Genomic DNA, 24,679 nt, shown 5'->3' on the forward strand with positions numbered 1-24,679 from the left:
AGTTTCTTCTTGTTTCCTGTGTCAAATGTGGCTGAAAAAAACATTTGATTCCAGAGTTACTCTGGCAGTCACAGACATGTACGCAGAAACATACACACCACTGGGATTTCATAAGCCTAACTGCTATGGGGAACCAGTCTAAAATGCAGAGCTGCTTTGTTCCATGTAATATATTTCTTATTAGCAGAACTTGCATTCTTTTGCTTTGTGACTTTTGCTTTTGCATTGTGACTTCAACAAACGCACAGAATGATCCTTTTCAAGCTTAAATTTTTTGTAACTTTCAGCACAAACAGTTTGACAAGTTTTAAGAACCATTTAAGGGAATACCACTGATTTGCTTTTAAAAGTGTTGATATTTCACAGCTTCCCTGATATTTTGGAGAAGACCTAGTATGCCTTTCACCGTTACTTGCTGGCTTTGGTTCTACACTGTATAATGTATAGCTGCCCAGCCGAGAGATAGTTTGATGTGCACATTGTGCAGCTCCCCCACCTGGGTATACCACAGTGAATCAGTGACAGAGCTGTGAACAGAGAAGCATCCTGGGGTCTAAATGCTAAACTACACTGGCTTCCTTTTCAGGTTGCAAGGCATCAGCCTCAAGGCATCAGCCAATTATTAGGTGTAGACATTAAGGAGAGGAAACATTTTTAAATTCACTAACATGATGAACACTGATTTTGTGGCCAATTGCTGGTATTTTGTCAAGTACAAGAGTTGCTAAATGTCAGTGAATACAAAATGATTTAAGGCTATCTTAGCTAGACCTTCTCAAAGAAGCATGAGCTAGAAATGTCAGGAGGACACAATACAAAGAACTTACTATTTTGAGCAGTAATAATTTAAACACCAGGCTCTGACAGTTGCAGGACAGAGTACAACAAATCAGATATTTTGTATGTAATAAAAACAGGGAATGATAAAAAGGCTCAAAGGCCATAGCCCTTCCCTCTGCAAACCTTTACACCCCCATATAATCTGACCATTGTGACTTTAACTTCTTACTGACAGTCCCTCTGTATTCATGGTAGAAAACTGCATTGTCTCTTGACAAGACAATACTTGTATTATGAAACAAACCATAAATTTTCTATTAAAAAAAAAAAAAGAAGAAAGATCTAAATGGGTCAAAGAACTACATCATGGAGAGTGGTTGGAAGGATTCACATTTTACCACTTGCAGACATTTAGTCATTTTTTTCTGCTTCAAGGATCTGAAAGCATAGATGAACCTGAAAAAAACCCAATATGTAAAAGTCCTTTAGACCATATGTCTCTTTTACAATAACTTCATAATTTTAGCCTGTTCCAGACCAGAGCCTGCATTCTAAGTGCTCCTTGTGTATCTTCTGCATCAATACTTATGTTTGTATTGTGTATGACTTTCATTTTTTTGAATGACTCGACTCTACGCTGTTTTCAGACATATCTTCTGGGTTACATCAGCCTGATTATGAGGGAGGGAGTTGGGGAGAGGAATGCATGCACTCATGAAGACCTTTACTTCGTTTTTTAATTTTTCTCATCATTATGAGAGCAGTCACTTAGCCTAAAAGGAGTAGGCTTTCTTGTCAGAGAAAGTAGAAAATATAAATGGATGGATGAGTATGACAATAAAACTTTGTGGCACAGACTGGAACTAAAGTGAATCAACTGTAAGCTTACCCAAGCCAGAGCCAAAGAAGCATTTTTCTTCCCATTTAACAGAGAATAAAATCACAAAAATGCCCTATAACCAGACAGCAAACAGAAGTAGGCCCTTAGGTGAACTATATGTTTGGTACACTCCCTGTTAGCCTGTGCTTTCTTTCCAAGCATACCCTGTAGAACACATCTGAGTCCTTTTGAGTTCTCTAAAAATCTTTTTTTTGCTGTGCTGAAGCTCCTGTCAAGGTGGTTGATGAAAACACTCCATATGGTGTTTGATGCTTGCAGAAATCACACATGTAGGTCAGAGAGGGTTCATTTCTAAGCTTGTGCTTAGTCTTTATGTACGAGACCTTTCAATGTCTTCAGTTCTGAGTTACCACAAGTGGATCATGCTAATTTGCACTCTCAGTTTAGGAGACTCATCTAATGAGGTGACGCAGTAGTTAATATGCAAATCATAAGCAAATGACAATTGGATGAGAGGTTTCTCTTTAGTGATATTTATATTTTCAGATCAGTGTATACATTTTTCATTAGTCACCTTTTCCTTCCTTTGGAACAAACATTTCTGTGACGCAGCAGCTGCTGTGTAATCCTTTGTAGACACGGAGAAGGTGGAACCTAAACTCAGCAGATTGTGCCTGTTGTTCTTGTGAGCTCCACCAGGGATTTCTTCTACAGCACTGACAGACCTTCAAAGGAGTTGTCATAGTAAGCAAGATATCCAGCATACAACAAAACTACACAGACTGAGGAGAAAGAACTTAAGGTACATTGACTGGCAAAATCTTATGAAATCCAGGACAATGTCAGTTACAAGCTGTTACATGGTTTTATCTTTACAGAAAAAGAAATTAGCAGAGGTAATATTACTGATGCCCTTTATAAATAAATCAAAATTATGCTTTAATTCAGTAACATTCCTTTTTTCTTTTTTTTTTTTTTTTTTTTTTTCATTTGGCGAGCCAGATCTAGCTGGCTTAGGTCTGATGAAGCCAGCAGGCAGAAGCATTTAGCCCCATGCCTTTCTGAGAAATCTACAGGATGAAATCAATTTCTCATTTATTATTTTCTGAAACAAACAAATAAAAAAGCTTCAGAAAACCATAACATTTATTGTTACATTATTCAGAATTTTTCCGGAATGGGAATTTTATCCTTTTGTTGTGCATGTTGTGGAGTTGCTTCAGAGAACTGTTCAGAGAGTTTCAAAAGCTTTTTAACAAAGTGACCAGAGTAGTTTGTATTCCTCAGCCTATAAAGATATGTAGGTATTATTGTTTCAATCTATGCAGCCTTGGAAAGATCAACATTTGACTACAAAATATGACTAAAAAGGACCTGAAGTGATTTTTGTGGGTATAAAAATGCTATTAGCTCAAAACCCAAGAGATATATTAAGAAGACTTCTTTCCCTGTGGCAAACACTTCCTGTTACTCTTCCTGCAAGGTACCACACTTGGCAGCTGAGGCTTCTTTGTGTAAAGGCCATAGCCCTGCATACACTTGCAAGCTTAACTCTAGAACTAAGAGATGTAAATTATGTCAATTGGGCTGCTTACGGAACTGAGCATGATGATATGAGTAAGCTTTACAGGTAGCAAACCCATCACTAAGTCTTGTGCTGTCTGGCCTCCTTTGTGGGAAGCTGGTGGTTTCCAAACTAATTACTTCAACTCCACTGTTGTCCTAGTACTTAAAATAGAGTGGTGACCTTGGTAGAAATTCAATTGCAGATCCTTACAACTAAAAGTGGGGCTTACAGTCTCTGAAGTTTTATGGGAAACAGCTAGCTGGAAATTTGGAGAAGAGAGTTCATCTTTCATCAGAGGAGGGGAACGTTTTCTTGGCAGCACAATTTTATCTCAAGGATGTCAAGCTGACACCCAGGTTGGTAGTCAGAGGCATGACAGTTGCTCCAAAAACACTCAGTAAATAAACCTGCTGTTACTGATACCATTGCCAGGTGTGTGATGCATATATAGATGTCTGTATACAAACATACATAAGTGTGTGTGTAGCTAAACAGTTTTTTCTTCACAAAAGCTGCTACTACCCTGCAACCTGCTGCAGTTCTTTCTTACTGTAGGTTTAGAGGTATAGTGGGTTATCTCACATAGATCAGATTATCGTGGCTGGTTTATCAGGAAGTTCAATTTGTTTATTTGGGATACATTTAATTGGGAATTGATCTAGATGGAGCATTTCCTGTGGGCCTGAATTACTCGTGTCATGGTTAAAAGAAGAAACTCCTGCTTAACTGGGTCAAGAACTCAATTTAAATGGGATGTCTGTAGGGATTACATGGTGCTTAACTATGGGATTCTGGTCTTTGTGATGCCTAGAGGCTAACAGCACCTGCATCACTACTTCATTTGGCAAGTCATGATTGCAGCTGCACTATGCTAACACCTAGTCTAGAGAACTCTTGTTTAACAGCAGTGGTATTTAGCTGGCTTTGAAAAGAGGGTAGAATCAGTTGTACAGTTCTCAGCTGAGTTTGCCTGTGTTAAGGCAAGCTATGTTAAGCTTGCCAATAACAAGGCTATTGTTATATTTCCAAGGCTGAAATGAGGCTAATCCTCAAGACAGAGCAGAGGTCTTTACTTCTTGTGTCCCTGGGTTACCTGTAACTTCAGTAAAGTGCTCGTGCAGGGCTGGGGACGATTCAGACAAGTAAGGCAAATCCATCTAAGAACTGAGACGGAAAAGCAAATATTCTACTGAAAACTATGGGTCATGTACATACATGGTCTATCATAACCACTCCAGAACACATCAGGCCTCTGCCAATGTGAGAGCAAGGCAAGACACCGACCCCGAATCTGAATGTGGGCAAATAGGACTTCACAAAATGCCTTGCTAGTTAAAGCAGTGACTGTTCATACCTTCTTATCACTGCTCATCTGTGGAAATTGTGTCAGGTTTCTCCTTTCCATGCTGAGTTGGACTGAAACACAGTAGGGCAGCTGTGTAGTAGCTGTGCCAGCTGTTCTGAGAGGCCAGTAACATCTGGCAGGACACAGCAGTGAAGAGGGAAGGTGGAAAACTTCAGTGTGCTTGTTTTGTATGGATCACTCAGGGCCCAAGCTGCATTTCACTAAAGCATTTGGACAGTTTTTCTCAGAGACAACTCAGTCTAGGTGCACTTTAATTCTAGATAAACAGTATTTAGTATCGTAGCAGGTTCAGATGCTAATCCAGGCATTTTCCAGTAATGATGTTGCCACACTAGCTCTCTGCTTCACTTGGTAATAAAACAGCCTCTATCATTTCAGAATAGGAGTTTCGATTACCTGTTTATGAAGAGCTTGTAGCTGCTTTGTGTCCTTGATTCACTAAGGGTGGGGTCCCATGACCTGTGTGTCTGCGTAACTCTCCCTGGAATGAATGAAGGAAATTTCACAGTTGAAGCAATTGTAGTAGCACTCGTGGGACAATTAGAACAAGGAGGAAATTCAGACTGGCCACTTCCCCTCGTGTCCTTGCTTGGGCATTATAAATGACTGTTTGATGGGGCTAAGTGAATACTACACCAGCAGTATTTCCAGTTCTGTAGTTGTTATTACTTCTTCTTGTAACCCTCCATATGAATGTCATTTGGAAAATAGCTGAGTACATAGAGTGTCAGTTATTTCCATGTGTTTGTGGGTAACTTGTGAAACAGTTTTTGCTCTTCAGAAATTATCCTTATTATTCCTTGTTCTGTTTCCAGGTATAAAATCAGGGGAAATAAGCCATGAAACTTATCTGGTTTAATCAGAGCAGGATATAAAAACACTAAAATTAAAACTATTTGTAAATATTCCACTGGTTATTTCCTACAGTAAGTATATTGTGAATGTTTTTACATCACAGATATCTGGTGGGGATAGGATAGTTTTGGAGTCAAATAAAATTTCAGTTTGGAGGCAAAAAAAAATTTCACCTTCAGTCAGCTCTGCTGCTAGAGAAAGGATCAGCATTGCTATGTCCAAATATATGAAAACTGAAATTTAGAGGTAGGTCCAGAAATGGTTATACAAGTGGTAGTTCTATGAACATTTTTTTTTAAATCAAAGTTGTTTTAAATCCTCCAAAGAAGAGTGGTAATGTTAAATTTGTCTCCACTTGGATCATTTCATTGATCTGATTTAAAGAATTGCTTATCAAACTATTACATAAACAGAATAATAGAGGTAATAAGTTGGGCTATGATAAGTCAGCTGTTCTTCCAGATAAAATATTCATGAACTGCAGCATGAGAACTCACTTGGAATTCCAACACAAAAACATGGTATTAAATTCCAGTGTACCAACCACCAATTGCAAGTAAAAACTGACAAAATCTAATCACATTGCTAAAATATGCATAAACATGATTTTTCAGGCTGCAGATTGTAGTGACATAATGTGAGATGTGAGATAAACCAAATACTTCAATCTAGTTACAAAAACTAAGATACAGTCCTATGTTCTGAAGCTACATGCTTTTTCATGAGAAGGATCTACAAAATTCTCTGCTCACACTGTAGTTTTCACATTTGCATATATGTATTTGGACAAGTGCATAAAATTCCTCTTAGTAACAGTCTCAGCTGTTATGGCAGTGGGGCAAGTTGGCTGGTTCCAGTGGCCAGACTGCCATGCTTTGATCACAAATCCAACACATTCCTGCTGTTTAGGGTTAACATGTGGCCCTCAAAGAAGCTGATCTTGTAGATGATTAATTTGTTATATATAAAGTGAGCTTCTAAAGTCCAATTTGGATAGAGATAGTGATCTCTCTTGATAATGGTGCTCTGCTGTAAGATAATGTTTCTTTTAGGGGAAAAATGCATTTTTCTTATACATTATCTCATGCAAGAACATCTGTGGCAAACAAGCTCTCACATTCTGTTTTTATTCCTGTATTTTTAGAGTTTTGTCTTATAACATCTTGAGTACCAACAGCTGGACTTTCAAAACAGTCTTCCAAGTCTGCCTTCTCTATGTGCCACTTGGTGCGTGGCTGACACATGTGAGTTACATAAGGAGCAGCTGCAGAATCTTACAGGTTTTTATTGCTGCAATATTGATTGTAATGCTGGAGCTTCAACAAAGTGGCACCTTCCACAGGAAGACAATATCAACAACAGCTGTATGAGTACCCCCACCTTACTCATCCTTAGGACTGAGGGGTGAGAGGCTACTCTACATGTGGTGTGCTTTCTTGTTTGTTTGTTTTTGTGTGTGTTTTTCTCTCTTTTTTTTTTCCCCATGATATATTCTCTTTTTCTCTGTGAAATATCTCTTGGCAGACTTTTGATGAAGCAGTATGCACCCATTTTTTTTTTTTTTGCCATGTTTCCTAAGGAAATTAGTCCTTTGAGATCATACTCTATGCCTTTCCTTTTTGCCTAGTATATTTTAAACCTGTCAAATTTGAAAGACAATGTGATCCTACGGATTTCATGATAATCAGCAGCTGGATATCAGAAACCAAAATTAATGCTCCCTAGTGAGAAAAAGCAAGCAAAACTCAGCAGTTATCTGTTATTTATGGCATCACTGAACTAACCACTTGGTGTGCATACCTTGTTGCAGATAACTGATGTGGTGGATGTTAGGTTTATTGCCTAAGGGAAGAAATTTCTGGGATAAAAGAAACACATGCGCTTACAGAGCACATCTGAATCCCTGCCACAGCAGGAGAAAGGACTTTGTTTCTCATGGAGGCTCATAGAGGGAGGAAGAAAACTACAGATTAAGGAAGCAAGCTTTCAGCTCCAGGTCTGGAAGCTCAGAATGGACCCTAGGATGGGAAAAAAGGTCAAAAGGAGATGGGACATGGAATGGGAGAATAGCAATGGGCAGGAATTGAGAATGAGGAGCTGGCATGATAAGCTTGCTTTTAGGAGATGTTGAGGACATTTGGGTAACAGGAGCTTTTTGCTTTTGGGCAGTGTAAACATCCTGTCTAGGCATCCCCAGCTCAGATTCCAATTTAAATATGAAGGTACACATGCACAGGAGTCCTCCCCTTCCTGCTGAATACCTTAACTTGTGTTAGAGTTTCTCCCTACACTGTGATTTAAGCCATTTGGGAAGGATTCTGACTGATGTCTACCACAGTGTCTTCACTGAATGGATCCTTTGCCTAGCAGCTTCATTCATGCTGTTCCTGCCACAAAAAGATTGAAAATGGAGCTAAAGTTCCAATCCTGATATCTCCAGGCAAAGTAAGGCAGGAAAAGTGCAGCGTAGCAACCTGACACTTAGCATGATGAAAACACACAGAGCAGGAAATACACAATGGCTTTAGGACAAAATGAAAATAAAACAAGGAGTGCTTTCTTTCTTTCTTTCCTTCTTTCTTTCTTTCTTTCTTTCTTTCTTTCTTTCTTTCTTTCTTTCTTTCTTTCTTTCTTTCTTTCTTTTTCTTTCTTTCTTTCTTTTTCTTTTTCTTTAGATTTCAGCATTAGTCCCTTTGTTTCTAAATGTGCTCGAAGAAACATTAATCCCCACCATTAGTGTCAGGTATTGTTCACAGATTCAGCTGATTTTGGTGCTGCCATCTTGACATTGCTTTATATGTGGGGTAGCTGCATGGCTTCTCATCTGTTTCAGGATACCATGTGGCAGAAACATGGTGTCAGGCTCTGTGATCTGCTGAACAGCTTCATCTGGCAAAGGGGGCATGAAGAAATACACGATGGTGCTGCCTGGTAGGCCTCACAGTAGGGCACAGGGAAAAAGGAAGCCAGCGTAAAAGATCTCTCTCTGCAGCTTGGTCAAATGTACCTCCCTAGTCACGTAACCACGAGTGCATGGGAGTACCTATCACCTGGCTGTGCACGGGTAGTTCACATTTCAGGGAACAAAAAAAGCAGATTACATAATTTATAACCATAATCTTTCAGGAAAATCTTACCTTTCCTGTGTCCTCGGTTAGATAGTATCAAAGATGTACTTTCTGAAATACTGTTAGAGTCACTGTAGTCCACAGACAGTTGTCTGTAATCTTCTGCTGACTGGCTATAATTCATTAATCTGGACCCATTGTCTGGAAACAGAAAGAAAATATGATGAATCACAGGCTTTAATTATAAATCATTGTATCTGTGTGATAGCTTAAATAACATTTGGCTCGACTAACTTTCATATAGCTCATGTCTGTCTGTCTTCTAATCCTGACTTTGGTTCCTTAAGAACTGAAGGGAGCTTGGTAACTTCATTCTTCTACCTCTGGCCTTCCATAATTTTATTCTGTCCCAAAATAGTTCTCATAGCTCTCCTCAACCATTCCAAATAAAACAAATCCAATATATTAATTGTATGCTGCATGCTTAACTGAAAGGTTGCAAAGTTGCCTTTCCATCATTTATCGGCAGTCCTGGCTATCGGGAGAGGTCCCAGTTGACAGGCACCTAGCCAATGTGACACCCATCTATAAGAAGGGCCGCAGGGCAGACCCGGGGAACTATAGGCCTGTCAGTTTGACCTCAGTGCCAGGAAAGCTCATGGAGCAGATTATCTTGAGGGTCATCACGCGGCACTTGCAGGGCAAGCAGGCGATCAGGCCCAGTCAGCATGGGTTTATGAAAGGCAGGTCCTGCTTGACGAACCTGATCTCCTTCTATGACCAAGTGACGCGCTTGGTGGATGAGGGAAAGGCTGTGGATGTGGTTTACCTTGACCTCAGTAAGGCTTTTGACACAGTTCCCCACAACATTCTCCTCAAGAAACTGGCTGCTCAGGGCTTGGACTGGCGTAGGCTTCGCTGGGTTAGAAACTGGCTGGATGGCCGGGCCCAGAGAGTTGTGGTGAATGGAGTCAAATCTGGTTGGAGGCCGGTCACTAGTGGTGTCCCCCAGGGCTCGGTACTGGGGCCGGTCCTCTTTAATATCTTTATCGATGATCTGGATGAGGGCGTCCAGTGCACCCTCAGTAAGTTTGCAGATGACACCAAGCTAAGTGCGTGTGTCGATCTGCTCGAGGGCAGGAAGGCTCTGCAGGAGGATCTGGATAGGCTGGAGCGATGGGCTGAGGTCAACTGTATGAAGTTCAACAAGGCCAAGTGCCGGGTCCTGCACCTGGGGCGCAACAACCCCAAGCAGAGCTACAGGCTGGGAGATGAGTGGCTGGAAAGCTGCCTGGCCGAGAGGGACCTGGGAGTATTGGTTGATAGTCGGCTGAATATGAGCCAGCAGTGTGCCCAGGTGGCCAAGAAGGCCAACAGCATCCTGGCCTGCATAAGAAGCAGTGTGGCCAGCAGGTCTAGGGAAGTGATTGTGCCCCTGTACTCGGCTCTGGTGAGGCCGCACCTTGAGTACTGTGTTCAGTTTTGGGCCCCTCGCTACAGGAAGGACATGGACGTGCTCGAGCGAGTCCAGAGAAGGGCGACCAAGCTGGTGAGGGGTCTGGAGAATAAGTCTTACGAGGAGCGGCTGAGGGAGCTGGGCTTGTTCAGCCTGGAGAAGAGGAGGCTCAGGGGCGACCTTATCGCTCTCCACAGTTACCTTAAAGGAGACTGTAAAGAGGTGGGGGTTGGTCTATTCTCCCATGTGCCTGGTGACAGGACGAGGGGGAATGGGCGAAAGTTGCGACAGGGGAGTTTTAGGTTGGATGTTAGGAAGTACTTCTTTACCGAAAGGGTTATTAAGCATTGGAACGGGCTGCCCAGGGAGGTGGTGGAGTCACCATCCCTGGAGGTCTTTAAAAGACGTTTAGATGTAGAGCTTAGCGATATGGTTTAGTGGAGTACTTAGTGTTAGGTCGGAGGTTGGACTCGATGATCTTGAGGTCTCTTCCAACCTAGAAATCTGTGATACTGAAAGTGCAGATAGCCTGGAAAGACGTTCTCCTTCCGTATATTTGGAGGCCCAAAACCTTCAGCTATAAACTACTTTTTCTGTGGGCTAGTGCCCAGGCACTACTCACTTCCAGAGTCGTCTGCAGAAATTCCATTAAGGGGTAATCCTACATAATGAGGAAGTACATATGACTACTCTGAAAATAGTCATTTTTAGGGAAAGGCAAGGCAAGGCAAGGTAAGGCAAGGCAAGGGTAAAGATGTTATGCTGACTTGAAATGTATGGCTCGCATATTCTCAATGCAACTGATATACCAATTCATTCAAACCCTTAAGCAAATGTAAGACATGTGACCCAGCTTTAGCAAACAGATCTCACCACAAATACACAATAACTGAAACAGTCACAGTAGAAGGGGAATGGCAGGAATTTGAGGTTAATAGGCAGTTGAAGATGGGACCAACCCTTTTGGCAGCAGTAGAGTTTTCACCTGCTTATGCAAGTGTGAACCTATAAACTCTGCTTCTGAATCAGTGACTAAGCCACTATGATTTGAGGGGTGCTTTGTGTGTTTTCAGAAGAATCTCCTTTTTTTATGACCAATACGTGATAGAAAAGTTCCAAAAATATTTAAGCAAGTGCGTAATTCTAGATAAAGTTAGTGGAACATACATTTGATTTGCTGAACAGGGATTGGATTGTTCATATGCCTAATGCTGAGCCTCCAAAAAAAGTCTACCTAACTTGAGCCAAAGGCCAACCCATCCCTTACCCAAACCCCAGAGAAATGAGTTGAAATGAACAACACAATCTAGAGATCTAGAAAAGAAGAATTTATCTGGACCTGAAGTCCATATTTAGTTACAGTTAGAGAATTACTCTGAGGGTTGACAAAACCTTGATTTTAATCAAATGAAATGTGAAATCAGTGTATGCGGGTTTATTTATACAGTAAGCAGGATTTGGCCTTGTGTCTTGACATAACTCCAGCAATCCATGTGCACATTTGTAAAACATATTTTGAATACAGAAATGGAACTAAATGTCAAAAAGAAACAACAAATCGTTGCTTGAGTAATCAAACGGGAAGGGTGAATATATAGTCTTCAATGGCCACTTCACAGAACCCCACTCTTTATCTTTGAAAATCCACTGGAGTGTACAGAGTATAACAGCAGTGCTGAAAGCAGTTTTGTTCTATATGCACAGTTCTTATGCAAACGGCTTTAAGAGTCAAACATGTGCAAGCTGATTTGTTATCATTGCTTCACATACTTCAGATTATTGTCCTTTGAGGAAATAAGGAGCAGAAATCTTGCTGACTTGCCTCAGAGTCTTTCCATTATGAAGTCATTTATATGTAAAGCAATAAATATCTTATTCAACAGAACATATAATCATTACAACATGAAATTAAACAATTCACCTAGCTTGGGGAAGACTCAGAAAAGGCTGCGTGTGCCCTTATTGCGCAGTTCAGATCAGAAGTTTTACTTTACCTCGGTGAAGATTCATCTGGGAGGACAGTGGTGAAGCGTCCGGGATTTTTTCATGTAGTCTTCTCCTTATGACATGACTTCTGTTAAGCTGAGAGGCTGTGCTGTCTTCGGCAGCTACTCGTTCTACCTAGAAGACAACGGCACGGCAAGTCAATGTCAGGTGATAAGTGGACTTTGGCCCCTCGTACTGAAGCGATCCTTGCCCTCTGCTTGTCAGAGGCTGCTGATTTGTGTGATGTAAGCAGCTTCATCTTCTCAGGCAGCCTTTGCAAAGCAGGACTGACTTTTGATGGTCCCACACTTCCGTGCTAGCTGTGTTTAGGAAGGGACATGTTCTGCCTCAGCGGGGAACAGAGTAACAGAGAGCACAAGGGAAAGGTCACCTCAGAATGTTAATGAATACTGGTTGAAAACAGAAAAAAAAAATATTTGCAAGCTGTTTCCTTTCAGTTTCATTCAGCTTGTCAACAAAAATTGTTTGTTGATACTTCAGATCTTGAAAAAGACACAGGTGCTCACTTATTAAAAGCTTCAGATGGTCTGGCTGGATTGTACTGTAAATGTTCAGCTCCACCTAGGGAAGATGAATGAAATTCTCAATGTGATGTGAATGTGATTCCTCAGAATTTCACAAAGAAAGTCTGAAGCCGCAGTGGCAATGAGAAAATCTTTTCTCTTGTGCTAAGTCTATTCATTTGGCTGACATGAAGTCTCTGTAGAGGTTATTGTTGTTTCATTTATTAACCTAAGGAAAGAAGATACTGCAAGTGCAAAAGGTGGATTTGTATCATTTCCCAGGAGTGTAAGAGTGGTGTGAGGGATGGTTTCATCGCCTCATTTGCTAGTACACAGACCCACTCAATTTCCTGCATAGAAGCCTACAGCCAAATCTCACTTCTTTAACTCATACAAGCATACATAGAAAAGGAGATGTTTAGGTATGAGAGTAGTACCTACCTCACTGACACTTCCCACCACAAACTGGACCATTTTCTTTACGTAGAAGTTTACTGGTAAGGAAGAAGATTCCTTCTGATGTGCCTCACACGCTTCCAGAATTGATTCAGGAGAAAGTCTTTTATGTGGCAGATCTTCACATAGCGTCAGCAAGAGACTGTGTAGTTGGTCACTCAGCTGGAGGGACTGATTCGACACGGAGGCACAGTTAAATGGCATCGCACAGGGGTCTGAAGCCCTGTCTAAACTGGGACTGGGAACTTCTGTAAGCCTTTCACCCTGGGTGAGAAATGGGCACTGACTTCCTTTAGACTTTGGGACGATTCTGGACAGGCAGCAAAACAGCACTAAATGGAGCCTCTAATGGGATATGGGATAGCCTCGAAGGGAACAGGCATGTACAAGGAGGATCATCAGTCTGCATAGGTGCTTCTTGGTGACAGCCGGCAGCAAAGTCTGTTCCATGGCTTTGCTAATTAGACTGTGCATCTTAAAGATTCATGCAAGCTAGACATGTGGTAGTATTAGCTTCAAAAAGTTGAGGAGTTATTCCAGCCAAAGCTGTTACCATAGAGACCAGATGCTTAAATTTTAAGGAGTTATTTAGTTTATAGAGTCTTTTCGCTTATATCATGTATACCCACTAAAAGCTAGCATTTTTCCAAGTCAAAAGCATGTAATCAAAGCATGGATATAGAAATTAAGCAAAATGTGTGCTACAAATCTTCGAAAGGATTGTGGGCAGCAAGAGATGCAAAGTTTCAATTAGCAGAGACGCAGGTAGAATTTGTCCAGAAATAAGGGCAAAGTTCTTTAGCTTGTATTCCATCATCCCATTCTTTGAAAAAGCAGAGTACCAGAATCATGCAGACATGATGCTTTTCTTCTAGCCCTGCCTGTATTGTCACGAAATTTCTTATTATGGTCTTTGAATAACTAATCTTTACTCTTAAAAGAGAAGTAAAATTAATCTTAATAGGAACAATTCTGCTTTTCAAAGACGAAAGGAAAGATGAGAGGCCTAACTGAATTCCTGATTTGGATGAACCTCTATTTTTGGTGAGGTCTAGACCTTGACACAAGCATTCCAATTAGCCATGTTCTTCTTAGTAGTCCAAAACAAGAAGCCCCCTCTTACTGAGACTTCATGTTATGCCTCTCGATCTGTAAACCTACCAAGATGAGACAGAATACAAGAAAACAAAAATGTCTGTGTTACTGGCCTGGTTTGGAGGAACCTGATAGTCTGCTGACCAGTAGAGGGTCATTCCTAGGGAATACACCAACATCTGTCAAAACAGAAAAGGAAATCCTTTTTCAAGTCTTTATATGTAAGTCTTTCTAACTGTAGCCTGATTTGTTTAATGTAATTAGAAATGGATTTTGACAGTAGATTCCTGGTATGCTTCAGTAAAGCCCCAGCCTTTTCTTTAAAAGGTACTCTCAAGATTTATTTTATAATATGCCTCACCTTTGGTAGTCCGATGCGCTGGTTTTTGTTCTGCCTGTGAAGTAATTCTGGTGCGCTGAAAGGGATAGCTTCTGTCTGAGATGCATTGTTTTGGAAGGACAAATTTCCTTCAGCAGACAGTAGTACTGACCATGGACAAAGCACACAGATGGCAGGGTCTGAAAAACGTTAAAGATAGTGGAGTTCTTGCAGAATTCAGTGAGCTCAGAAAGTCATGTCGCTGGGGCCTCAGCCCCATAGCAAAATCCGTCACTGAGGCTTCCTGGAGATATACTGAGAAGTCAGTGGAGCCGTGTTCTTTTATGCCTGGCTGATTTTGTGATCTGGATTTTAGTAATGGCTAAAGGCTTAATTTCCATCTCAGAATTTCACACATAAAAACAGTATTGACTTTCGTGGATTTCTGAAGCCTAAGGAAAGGCAGGATCACATCCCATGCACAGATTCTGGTTAAGATCTTGTCATATTTTATAGACCTGCCTTGTCACCACTGAGCTGTGTGTTGGTCTGCATTCTCAGGGGACACTGCCAGGCCTGCCCTGCCCACCCTACGTGGGGGCTGTGGGATGGGGTGGCCCCTGCCCTGCCACCCCTGTAACCAGGCTTGGCTCTGAGCTCCCTGTCCCTTGCTGCTCCCTAAAAAATCTATGTGAAGGTGTCTCAGCAATGGACTGGTTCCTTCTTGTAAAGTGCTGAGTTTTCCTTAAAAATAACCACTGCAGTGACCACAGTCCCACTGGTCTGAAGCAGAAGGAAGCAGGATGATGTGCAGTCTTCTGCAAACACTCTGCACTTGCATGGATATGTTAACTGAATCCAAGTGATTTGGTTAAACTATTCATTAAAAACGCATGATAAAAGGTCTAAGATCAACCTGCTTACTTAGAAAGAGGAAAAGCTGCATTAACTATGGCAATATTTAGATAGACTGTTCCTGGAAATATAGGTAATTGAATAATTTTTTTATAGTTAGCTATATTGGTCCAGTCTCTTCAGTCTAGCCAGTGAGAATAGGGACTATTCAGATCTTCATAGGAGAAGATTTTGAAAACATGCAGTAAATGTTTTGGTATTTTTGCAATTAAAAAGTTACATATTTAAAATGGCAACTTAATTCTTGTGCATGGTGATCTTTACACTGTGAAAAAAGGAACAAAGGATAAAAACGTTAAGCTAGGAAGGTCTTAAAATCATCAGCTAGTTTTTTTTCTTTGTTCCTTCTCCATTTCTGTAGTATTGTATTCAAATGCAACCAGCACATGCTGGGAAATGTGTTTGTTTTAGAAACAGCCAGCTTGTACTTTAGTCTTAATGAAGATTACCTGGCCTTCTGTAATGTTGGCCAGCCCACCAGTCAGCTTACCTGCCTAACCACAGTGCCCAAACACACTGAAATATTGCTATAGCAAGTTGGTACTGGCCAACACCAGGTCTAGCAGGATTCATTATACCAAGCACAGTGCCACACAGATGCGGCAGTACTAGCCCTCAGAAGAGGCTGACTCCAGAAGTTGCAGAGTATAGCTGCACTTAGGAGAAGTGGAGCCAGAGCTCTGCCTGAGTTAACTGGGCTGACGCTGTGCAGGGACTGTTCACCTTTGCTGCCCTCCAAGAAACTGGAGCACTGGGGATTCAGCTTCAGAGTGAGTCAAACTTGGCATCACTTCTGGACTTGAGCTCTAAAGACGTGATTGAGCAGCCTCGCACCTGACCTATAAACCAGCTTGGTTCTGCATCCTGACTTCTTGTTTTCATCTTCTGATCATAATACCATAAATTTATCAAGTGCAGCACAGGGAACACATACTGATTATCTCAATTCAGCAGACTTCTTTTTGAAATGAGATCAGGAGAGCATAGGGTCAGCTTAGTGTCTGACACAGAGTTAAGCAGTGATGGACCTGAGCTGAATTTATCCAGGTAGGTATCTCCGTGCTGCAGTCCTTTGCATGTTCCTAGTGCCTGTATTGTCTGGCTAGATTACTCTAGATAATGGAGAACTGATCATACAGTCAGCCTGTTAGAGTGGTTCAGTCCATTAAAACTTGGTTGTTAATAAGTGTTCATCCCTCCAGCTACAGCAGAAGTTACACATCACTTGTCTAAAAGTCTCTTACTAGCTGACTGAGGAGCCGTGTGAACTTGCCTGTCCTCCTCTCTCTCTCTCAGTACTTGCAGGGTGTGATCCTAGCTGGCACTGCCCTTTCTGTGTGTGTATGTTATTCAGATGTTAGGAAGGGCACCTTTGTCCTGTTCCACCATCTATAGTTCTACTTAGATTAATTAATTGCTGTGTAATTTAGGAAAAAAAATAACTGTGTGAAGGCCTGCATGTTGGCACAGAAGTTTGCATGCAAACCCAGCAGCACTGAAAGTCTTCTCATTGTTACTAGAAGTATGCTATTACTCCTGCTAGTGCTTTTTGTCTCAAACAAGCAAACAAGCCAAATCAAACCAACCAACCAACGAACCAACCAAACACAAAACCAAAAAAACAACCCCACAAACCAATCCTCAAAACCCCAAAATAGTCTGGAAGGCATTTCTAATAGTAAGACACTTTTTCACCTCACCTTTGTGAAGGTCTTCCAGAAGCTGCACTGTGGCAAGGTACAAGAGTGCCCATATATCTTCTTCTTCCAAAGGGCTTCCTTTTGCCCACAGGACCTCGGCCAGTGTCACACAGGAACTGCTCATGGCTGCTGCAGTAGAAAGCAGATTTGGATGTGCCAGAGTAGACTGCTCACAGCAAGCCATACTGATTACAGCTGTACCCTTCTCTCATAATAAGAAATCCTTTGTGAACCACCCTGTTTCTTTGTTGCCAAAAGGCAGGAATAGTTTATCCATGTCTTAATTTAAGTAAGAGTAAATAAAGGAGACTGAACTAAGTGACCTCCTGTCATCTTTTTCAGCCTTTTTACTCAATTAAAACCATTTACAACATTGTATGGGGCAAATTGTATTTACTCAGGAGATCCTTTATAAATACGTGCTGTTCAGAGTTTGTGAATGCTTATCTGAAAAGAAGGGCATTGATTTTGCTGCTTAATTGGATGCTCTTCTCTATAAATACACAACTGGGATAATCTGAGAGAAAAAGCATGGCAAAGCAAAAGAGATGCAATATAATATAAAGGATTTATAAACACAGTCCAACAGAGCAATTGTGTTCTGTTCTTTATTCAGCAGGTTGATCAGTAAAAGCTTGTAGGCTCTTACTGAATTCATTGATGAGAGATTTTCTTGGTCATACTTAAGACTTCGAACTTGCAGTTCATCCATACCAGTGTACATAAAAACTGGCTTTGTTTCAGTGAACCAAATTAAAAGGTAATTCCCTCTGCATGCTGCTGATAGCAGTTCAGTGGCGCCCAGAACACTGTCCTGTTGAGACCTGGAATGCTGCAGAAAAATGTTGGTCCACGCACTCTCCCTGTTTTGTGCCAGCTGCAATGCAGCATCAGATCATTTAGAGGAAGGCATCCTGCAGTGAATCATAATTTAATGTCTTACCCATTGGAAGAACATTTTTCTAAATCTGGGCAACTAGAAACTGCCTTGTGACTTAAGGCTTCTTTTCCTTAGACTGTTTTACCCTACTAAATATTGTAGAAGAAGGTTTTCTTCATAAATGGGTCTGATTTTCCCATGTCACCAGTTTTACATTTCTGTAGTGTACCAATCTAGGCAGAGCTGCTCTAGGTCTACACATCTGGAAGGAAAACCTTATCCATGCTTAAAATTTTCTAAAAGTTTTTGTAATTAATTTATACTTTTGCTGTTACTATCTTGTAACAGTGAGTTGTGTAGGCTTTTTGTGTGCTGTACATTTAGGGGCCTAATGAGAAAAATTGGAAGCGGTCCATCTATTTCTTTGACATTGTCTGGAGGCCACCAAGTGAGGACACTAGAGCCTAGGATGTTACTGTTAAGTATAGGTTTGAAAGGGCGACCATGAAATGATTTCACTCACAGCCTGAAAACAGATCTTCCCCCAACCATTTCTTCCCCCTCGGTACACAGCCCACTTACTGCTACCCTTTGCTCTCTGCCTCAGTAGAGTTTACTGCTGATTTTTTTGTCAGCTTACCATTTATTATGCAGTCTCCAAGGAGTCACTGCAAGAGCAATACAGTGTTCTGCAGGACCAACTTGTTGCTGATTAATAGACTGCTTAGGCTTTGCTTTCTAGAGTCTTGCCCTGGCTCACTAGCTTCCAAACAAGGAATCACAACACTAGAAGAATGATCCCTTGCTGCAGTCACTCTGGCATTATGGACCAACCTAGTGACATTTTGAACAGAACCAGAGTCCTAATTTTAGTCTCTGTGCCTTCAAGAGATAGTAAAGCTTCTTAAGGGCCTAACCTTAATTAGAAGAGACAGACAAATCTTCTTAATCTAAGCCGTCACCATATCTCTTAATGATAAATTACTGTGATAGCATTTCACCTAACCCTGTGGTACTGGGACTAAGCAATCAATTCATGTCCCCAGAGCTAGAATCTGTATGGCTTCTCCATATGGGTAATCCACCAGGCTATACTTAGTGCAGTTTTATTCAAGACTGTACTGGGGGAAGGAGCACTGCACTGTTTTAGATGGAAGTGCTTATACCAAGTGATTTCAGTGCTGGTATTTCTAACTAGCATAAGTTACTCAAATAAGCGATTAACTGGAGTCTAGATATTACATCTTTATAGAGCCAAAGTGAAATCAGCAGTTACAGCAGAGCTGCTTAATTTTTGTAGTGAATGTTTTTTCTAAGAGTAAAAGTGTCTCAGATCACCGAGATTCACAGTGTGAATTAAATTAATTTTGCTAGCAACTATGTGCAAATTTCTTCCAAATATAATGATTAACTTATATGGCCATGAAACTAAGAATCTCTTTAAAGTGTAATAAATTATTGCTTTAGCGTGATATAGAGTTAAGTGGTGTGTTATTTTAAAAGCAAATTGGCAATTGATTTTTAAACAGGCTTGGAATGCCCTGTGACTGTGGGCTGCATTTTTAATATTTGGTTTTCATGACCAGCACGACATGATGTTTCACGAAAATGTGACTGTGTGAATGGTTGGGGAAAAAAAGAAAATTCATTTATTTTTATAGCCAGCCTACAGTAGGTATGTGATATGAGAGTAAAAGTGATATAAAGGTATGATTATCATTGTAGCACTGTACATATTCATGGTCCTTCAACTTAATAAAAGCTGTGATCCAGAACTAAACAATTCTGAGCTTCAAAGAAGCTAAAAGTGATAGGCACTTTTGATAAGTAATGGCATCTTTGGTGCCATTCAAATAGGCAAATTAACCTGAAATACCCTTCCCATTCTCCTTTTTACAACACAGTCATTCATTACATGGATTGGCTCAAGTCAATAGATTTTCCTCTCAAGTCAATAGATTTTTAACCTACTCTTGCATAGATATGAAAGGTACACTGAGGTGAGGCTAACCCATCATTTTGCCACGAACACCCAGCTGTTTATCTCACTTCTTTTTGAATTGTTTTATTCTGTTTTGGTATGGTCTTTTTTGTCCTACGTGCTGCTTTCCTCCAAGCAGTCTCTGAAATCTAGGGTCAATGAAAGAAACAGAATTGATGATGAAAGATGATGAAGTACTGCTTTGCATCTCAATTTAACACTTAATAGTAATCACACATGAGTAATTTTATATGTGAGGGTCACTTTATGTGCAATTTGAAGTTATTAGATTTGGCAATCTAAAAGTGTAAGGAGCAACTTAGCTCTTGTCAACATTTATCTTTCCTGTTGCTGCTTTATTGACTGTATAAAAATGACAAAAGAGCTAAAAGTATTATTTTGTGTAAGGAAACTTGACTTTCCCTTATCAAACACAGTTACATGAATTAAACATTGTCAAGAGGAGTGGCACATCTGTATTCCTAACTGAAGGACAGCCCTTTTCCAGCCTATCAGAGGGACTTTACTGGGGTGTTGCTTCAGCTGTGAAATGAGTTTCTGTAGAATGAAAGTCTTAATCCATTACCAGGATGCCAGTGGAAAATCAGATGAAAAAGGGAGATCACAGGACACAGCAGTGAATAAGATGGTGAGGAAGGAGGAATTGAGTTTAGATTTTGAAAATACTGGGTCAGGTTGTTTCTGGTATACTTTCAAAGGCACGAAGCAAGAACATATTTGCCCCATTTGGGCATTTTAAAGAACAACAGGAAATGAAACCAAAACAAAGGCAAAAGATAACATGAGTAAGCCCATCTGGACGCCTACCTGGGCAACCTGCTCTAGGGAACCTGCTCTGGCAGGGGGGTTGGATCCGATGATCTCTTGAGGTCCCTTCCAACCCATACAATTCTGTGATTCTGTGATTCTCTGTAATTAGGCTTGGGTAGGAACCAAGCATTCTGTGAACTGGAAAGTTTTCTGCCACGGCAGAAATGAACTTCAATTTTTACTGCCTGGAAGATGTTCTTGCAGAGTTCTTGCCTTTCTTCTGACTGAATATCCAGTTCTGCTTCATTACTCTGTCCTGTATATTGCAAAATACCTGGGTGGAAACTTCATCAGCTTTTTAATTGCTTAAGTGTGTGAACAGATGTAGATTTTGTAAAGAGCTGTGCCTCAGAAAGGGTTATTGCCTCTTTATGTTTTGGACATAAATGCCCATCACAGGCCACCTCCTAGAGGCGACTAACTGATTCTGACATGAGTGAGCCAGAGAGAGGCCCCATGAGGAAGTCCTCTGACCGGCCTGAGAGGTTCCTACCCTCAGCCCCTAAGCTCCCTGAGAGAATGTGAGGGGAGACTCGCAGTGACAGGCAAGCGGGAGAGGGCTTGCAGCCTAACCTCTTCTATTTGTACCACTATATCCAGAAAAAGTTGTCTGCACACAACGGTCCTTGTAAGCGGGTGCAAACCCACTGCACATGAAGACACACTAAGTTGGCTAGTACTGATTTTGCTTTGTTTAAGCGTTACACTGTCTGGGAGTATCTAAATCTTCATTGGCGACTTTCAAGGGCAGCCTTAGAGGCCAGGAATTGTTTCTTCTTGTGCTGCATTGAAAAACACACCAAGAAGACTATACACAAGTCTATAAATATCTGGTCTTTAGCCATCTTTCTCTAGCTACAGTGTTTTTCTTAGTCTTCTGTCCCTTTCAGCTGCTGTACTCCAATTCCTTTGCTATGTCTAGCAGTCCCTGCCTGACTGTATAAAAACACGTCCTGTAAATAAATGAGCAAAACCAAGAGGACCCAACCCTGCTTCAGTATAGCCCCTGGCAAAACTTGTGTCAGTGGCAGCAAGAATTGGGGAAAAAAGAACTTTTTGGAAGCCAGGACTTAAACCAGAGGATCTCGGGTGGTATTCTGCAATATAATGTACAGTCTGCTTTCAAATCAAAGCTGATCAAATGCCAGAAAAGACAGCAACTTGAAGTAACATTTTCCTTGGGTTTTAGAGGGCAAGTAGACTGTTTTTAAAGGCTGAAAAGGTTTGGCAATTGTGTGTCTTATGTCCAAACCTCAGCTCTGGAACACTGATTCAACCCCTGTGGGGTTGAGGCTCATACCTCTCTTAAAGCAACTCAGGTGGTAATAAGGGGAGCATGAAGTACTATCTTCGATGATATTGTCAGAGGCTTCACAGACCTTGCTGTAAAGACCTAGGGCACAACTGCGCTAACATGAAATCCCAATCCATTCAATTCTATGGCAAACTCCTATCAGCATCAGCAAGCCTAAGGTTCTGTTCAGTATTCTTTGTGCACAACGGTAAGCATAAGCACTTTTAAATGTACCTATTAAGTTCATATTTCTCAAAACTAAATTGTTTCTATATTTGCTACTTGAAATAAACGGCTTGATTTTTAAGAATCTCTCCCATTTCTGTTATGCAAATACGACAAATTGTCTGACACACCCAGGTGAGGACTTTGAGCAAGATAAAAGCAGTGTGTCTATCCTGGCTCTTCATTTTCCTCTGGGGTTCCATTCCTCAAAGATTAATACCTTCTGTTAACCCTTTTTAAGTGCCTTATGTTTAAGAGAAATCCAGTGATAAATTCCTATCTTTACATCTCTATGACAGAAGAGTTCAGAAACTTCAAGAGGGACTGAAAATTAAGTGAAGACTAGAAGCAAATTAAAAGACAAATAATATTTGACTAAGGGCAAGCTTTGTACATGTCAGGTGTTCCAAATACCCAGAGGAAGGTTCTTGCAGCCTATCTCAGGACTTGCTGTGCAATAAATCAAACCTGGAATACAGAATTAGGGGGATTAAAAATAGGCCCTACTTTAACATTTGGGTAGAGCTATAGTTTTGAAATCATCAGTGATAGTTCCACAGTAAATTTGCAGAATTCATGAATGGTGTGTCCTGAGCGTAGCAGTGTGGTGATGTGGCATGATGAAGGCAGAACCACTTCTGTAGCCACAGCTGCAGAAGGAACAGATGCAGCAAGCATCAATCCTGCTACCTCTGCCTCCACCAAGTCACTTCACTGCCACGGTGGCAGGGACCTGAACCAAGGCCAGAATTACCGCTCTGAATTCCATAAGATAGGAATATTCTTACCTGATCTTTCTTCACAGTCCTTTATGCACTTAAATATATAGTTATAAATGTGAGTGTAGAAATGTTTTTGAAATGAGAAAATTATCCTAGTGTGCATACAGATTAAGTGTTCGGTGTACAGAATCATTTCTGCATCAAGATGGGAAAATAGGGCTTGCCTTTCATAGTGGCACAAGATAATTGCATAGCACATATGTATTAAACTGATTCTAGGTCTGCATAGGGCTCATGGAGACAAGTTTGGGATAAGTAAAATAATTCTGCCCCACTCAAGAGTGCAAAACTTAAGTATTGTTTGATGAATGAATGGTTTTCATGAGGATCCCAGTCTTTTGTTCCTCAAGGCAGCAAGGTCTCTGCTTCTTAAAAAAAAAAAAAAAGTCCAAATCCTGTAATTTGCTGTGCTATATAGGCAGTTCGAGAGGTGTCAACCTCCAGGACAACTAAGACTAGCTAACTAGGAGGTACCGAAGAGACAATAAAAGCTGGGACCAAGCTGTCTGCCAATGAGAACCCTAACCTGGTTTTATTTTGCATCTGATACATAACAATCCATAATGCTGTAATGTGCAATTGGCTACAGAGGAAAGAAGATCACTTCAGTCTGTAGCTGTCTTACACTGACCGCGTTAAAAGTGCTGTGAGCTTTTGATCACGCCTGACTCCATCTGTTGCGTCAATGACAGCTCTGGTTTAATACTCCAGGCTACATTTTGTGCTTGAAGAACAGCACTCTTATGAGAGACAAATATATGCTTATCAAAAATATAATATAGAAATGATTTACAAAGAAATGACAACTAAATATATTGTTTTTATAGGTACTATTCATCTATAATATTTAAAATTGAAAACCCATGTAAATAAACAAACAGAAAATATATTAAAATGCAGTTAAAATTGAATTAAGGGAATGTTTTTGCTATCACCAAACTAATGACTATTACTGATAATCACAGGGGAAATACAGAAAAACTGCATTGAAAATAAATGTAATATCTTAATCACAAATACATGAATATTTTAGAGAAACAAAACAGGAAAGAGTCTAGGGAGACTAGATCCTCTTACTGTGTACTCCGATGTTTTTAACGTCTAACTTAAACACTGAGTTTCTTGTGTACAGAGTGCATGGTAGGACCACTGCAGTAACCCTTCAATATATTTAAAATCAATTCTTGGTTCATGCTATCATCCACAACAACAAGTTAACGTAGGTTTTACATGGGAATATAACCATGACAGAAGCTGGATAAGTGCTAATTACTTTGCTTAAGTACAGCCTTCTGTATGCTGTTTGTTCATAAAGTATGAACACATTTTAGCTACAAGAAATGCTGGAAGAGACTGAAACGAGTATATTTTTGAAAGATCGAGTTTAAAATTAATTTCAATCATAAACTGATTTATTCACATATGTTCCGTATGCAAATTCTATCCTCTGACTCACTGTTCAATTATTATTGTGGAGAGAATATATTGAGTTCTTCATACCAGAGAGATGAATTCCATTCAGTATGAAATTCAGCTCTCTGAAATGCAGGGTTGAAATTTATGGGTTTGTAATTTGAATAAACACTTAATATTAGAAGTTTCTGTTCAAATAGATAGGCGGAGTCAAATCTGTAAACACTGACAAGTCAATAAGGGAGTTGCCTTGTTGCTAAAGCACAACTTTGTTAGTGATATTATGCCACAGAAGTTATAGCTGTGTTGATACAGCATTCATTATATGATATATTTTCACTCTCT

General features: G+C 40.5%; 2 protein-coding genes across 7 annotated transcripts in view; one reads left to right on the forward strand and one right to left on the reverse strand.

The window, feature by feature from the left end:
• The window catches only part of MAPK8 (mitogen-activated protein kinase 8), a 250,390-nt gene that overhangs the window by 168,507 nt on the left and 57,204 nt on the right, over window positions 1–24,679 (forward strand). The gene's annotated exons all lie outside the window — the stretch shown is intronic.
• Window positions 1–24,679, reverse strand: part of FRMPD2 (FERM and PDZ domain containing 2) — a 78,150-nt gene that overhangs the window by 49,106 nt on the left and 4,365 nt on the right. For 4 of the 5 annotated variants that reach the window (XR_014586558.1, XR_014586559.1, XM_083843366.1 and 1 more), the window contains 8 exons: window positions 16,929–17,057; window positions 14,356–14,513; window positions 14,108–14,173; window positions 12,881–13,070; window positions 11,928–12,050; window positions 8,547–8,678; window positions 4,951–5,035; window positions 2,196–2,346 (listed from right to left, as the gene is read on the reverse strand). Coding sequence is in view for 3 of the 5 variants with exons in the window: in XM_083843366.1 (XP_083699492.1) it covers window positions 2,196–2,346; window positions 4,951–5,035; window positions 8,547–8,678; window positions 11,928–12,050; window positions 12,881–13,070; window positions 14,108–14,173; window positions 14,356–14,513; window positions 16,929–17,052 (1,029 nt within the window). In the remaining 2 variants the exon portion in view is untranslated. The remainder of the gene's footprint in view (window positions 1–2,195; window positions 2,347–4,950; window positions 5,036–8,546; window positions 8,679–11,927; window positions 12,051–12,880; window positions 13,071–14,107; window positions 14,174–14,355; window positions 14,514–16,928; window positions 17,058–24,679) is intronic. The other variant, XM_083843365.1, reaches the window with a different exon arrangement.

This window comes from Anser anser, assembly GCF_964211835.1.
Source record: "Anser anser genome assembly, chromosome: 7".
NCBI classification, from domain to species: Eukaryota; Metazoa; Chordata; class Aves; order Anseriformes; family Anatidae; genus Anser; species Anser anser.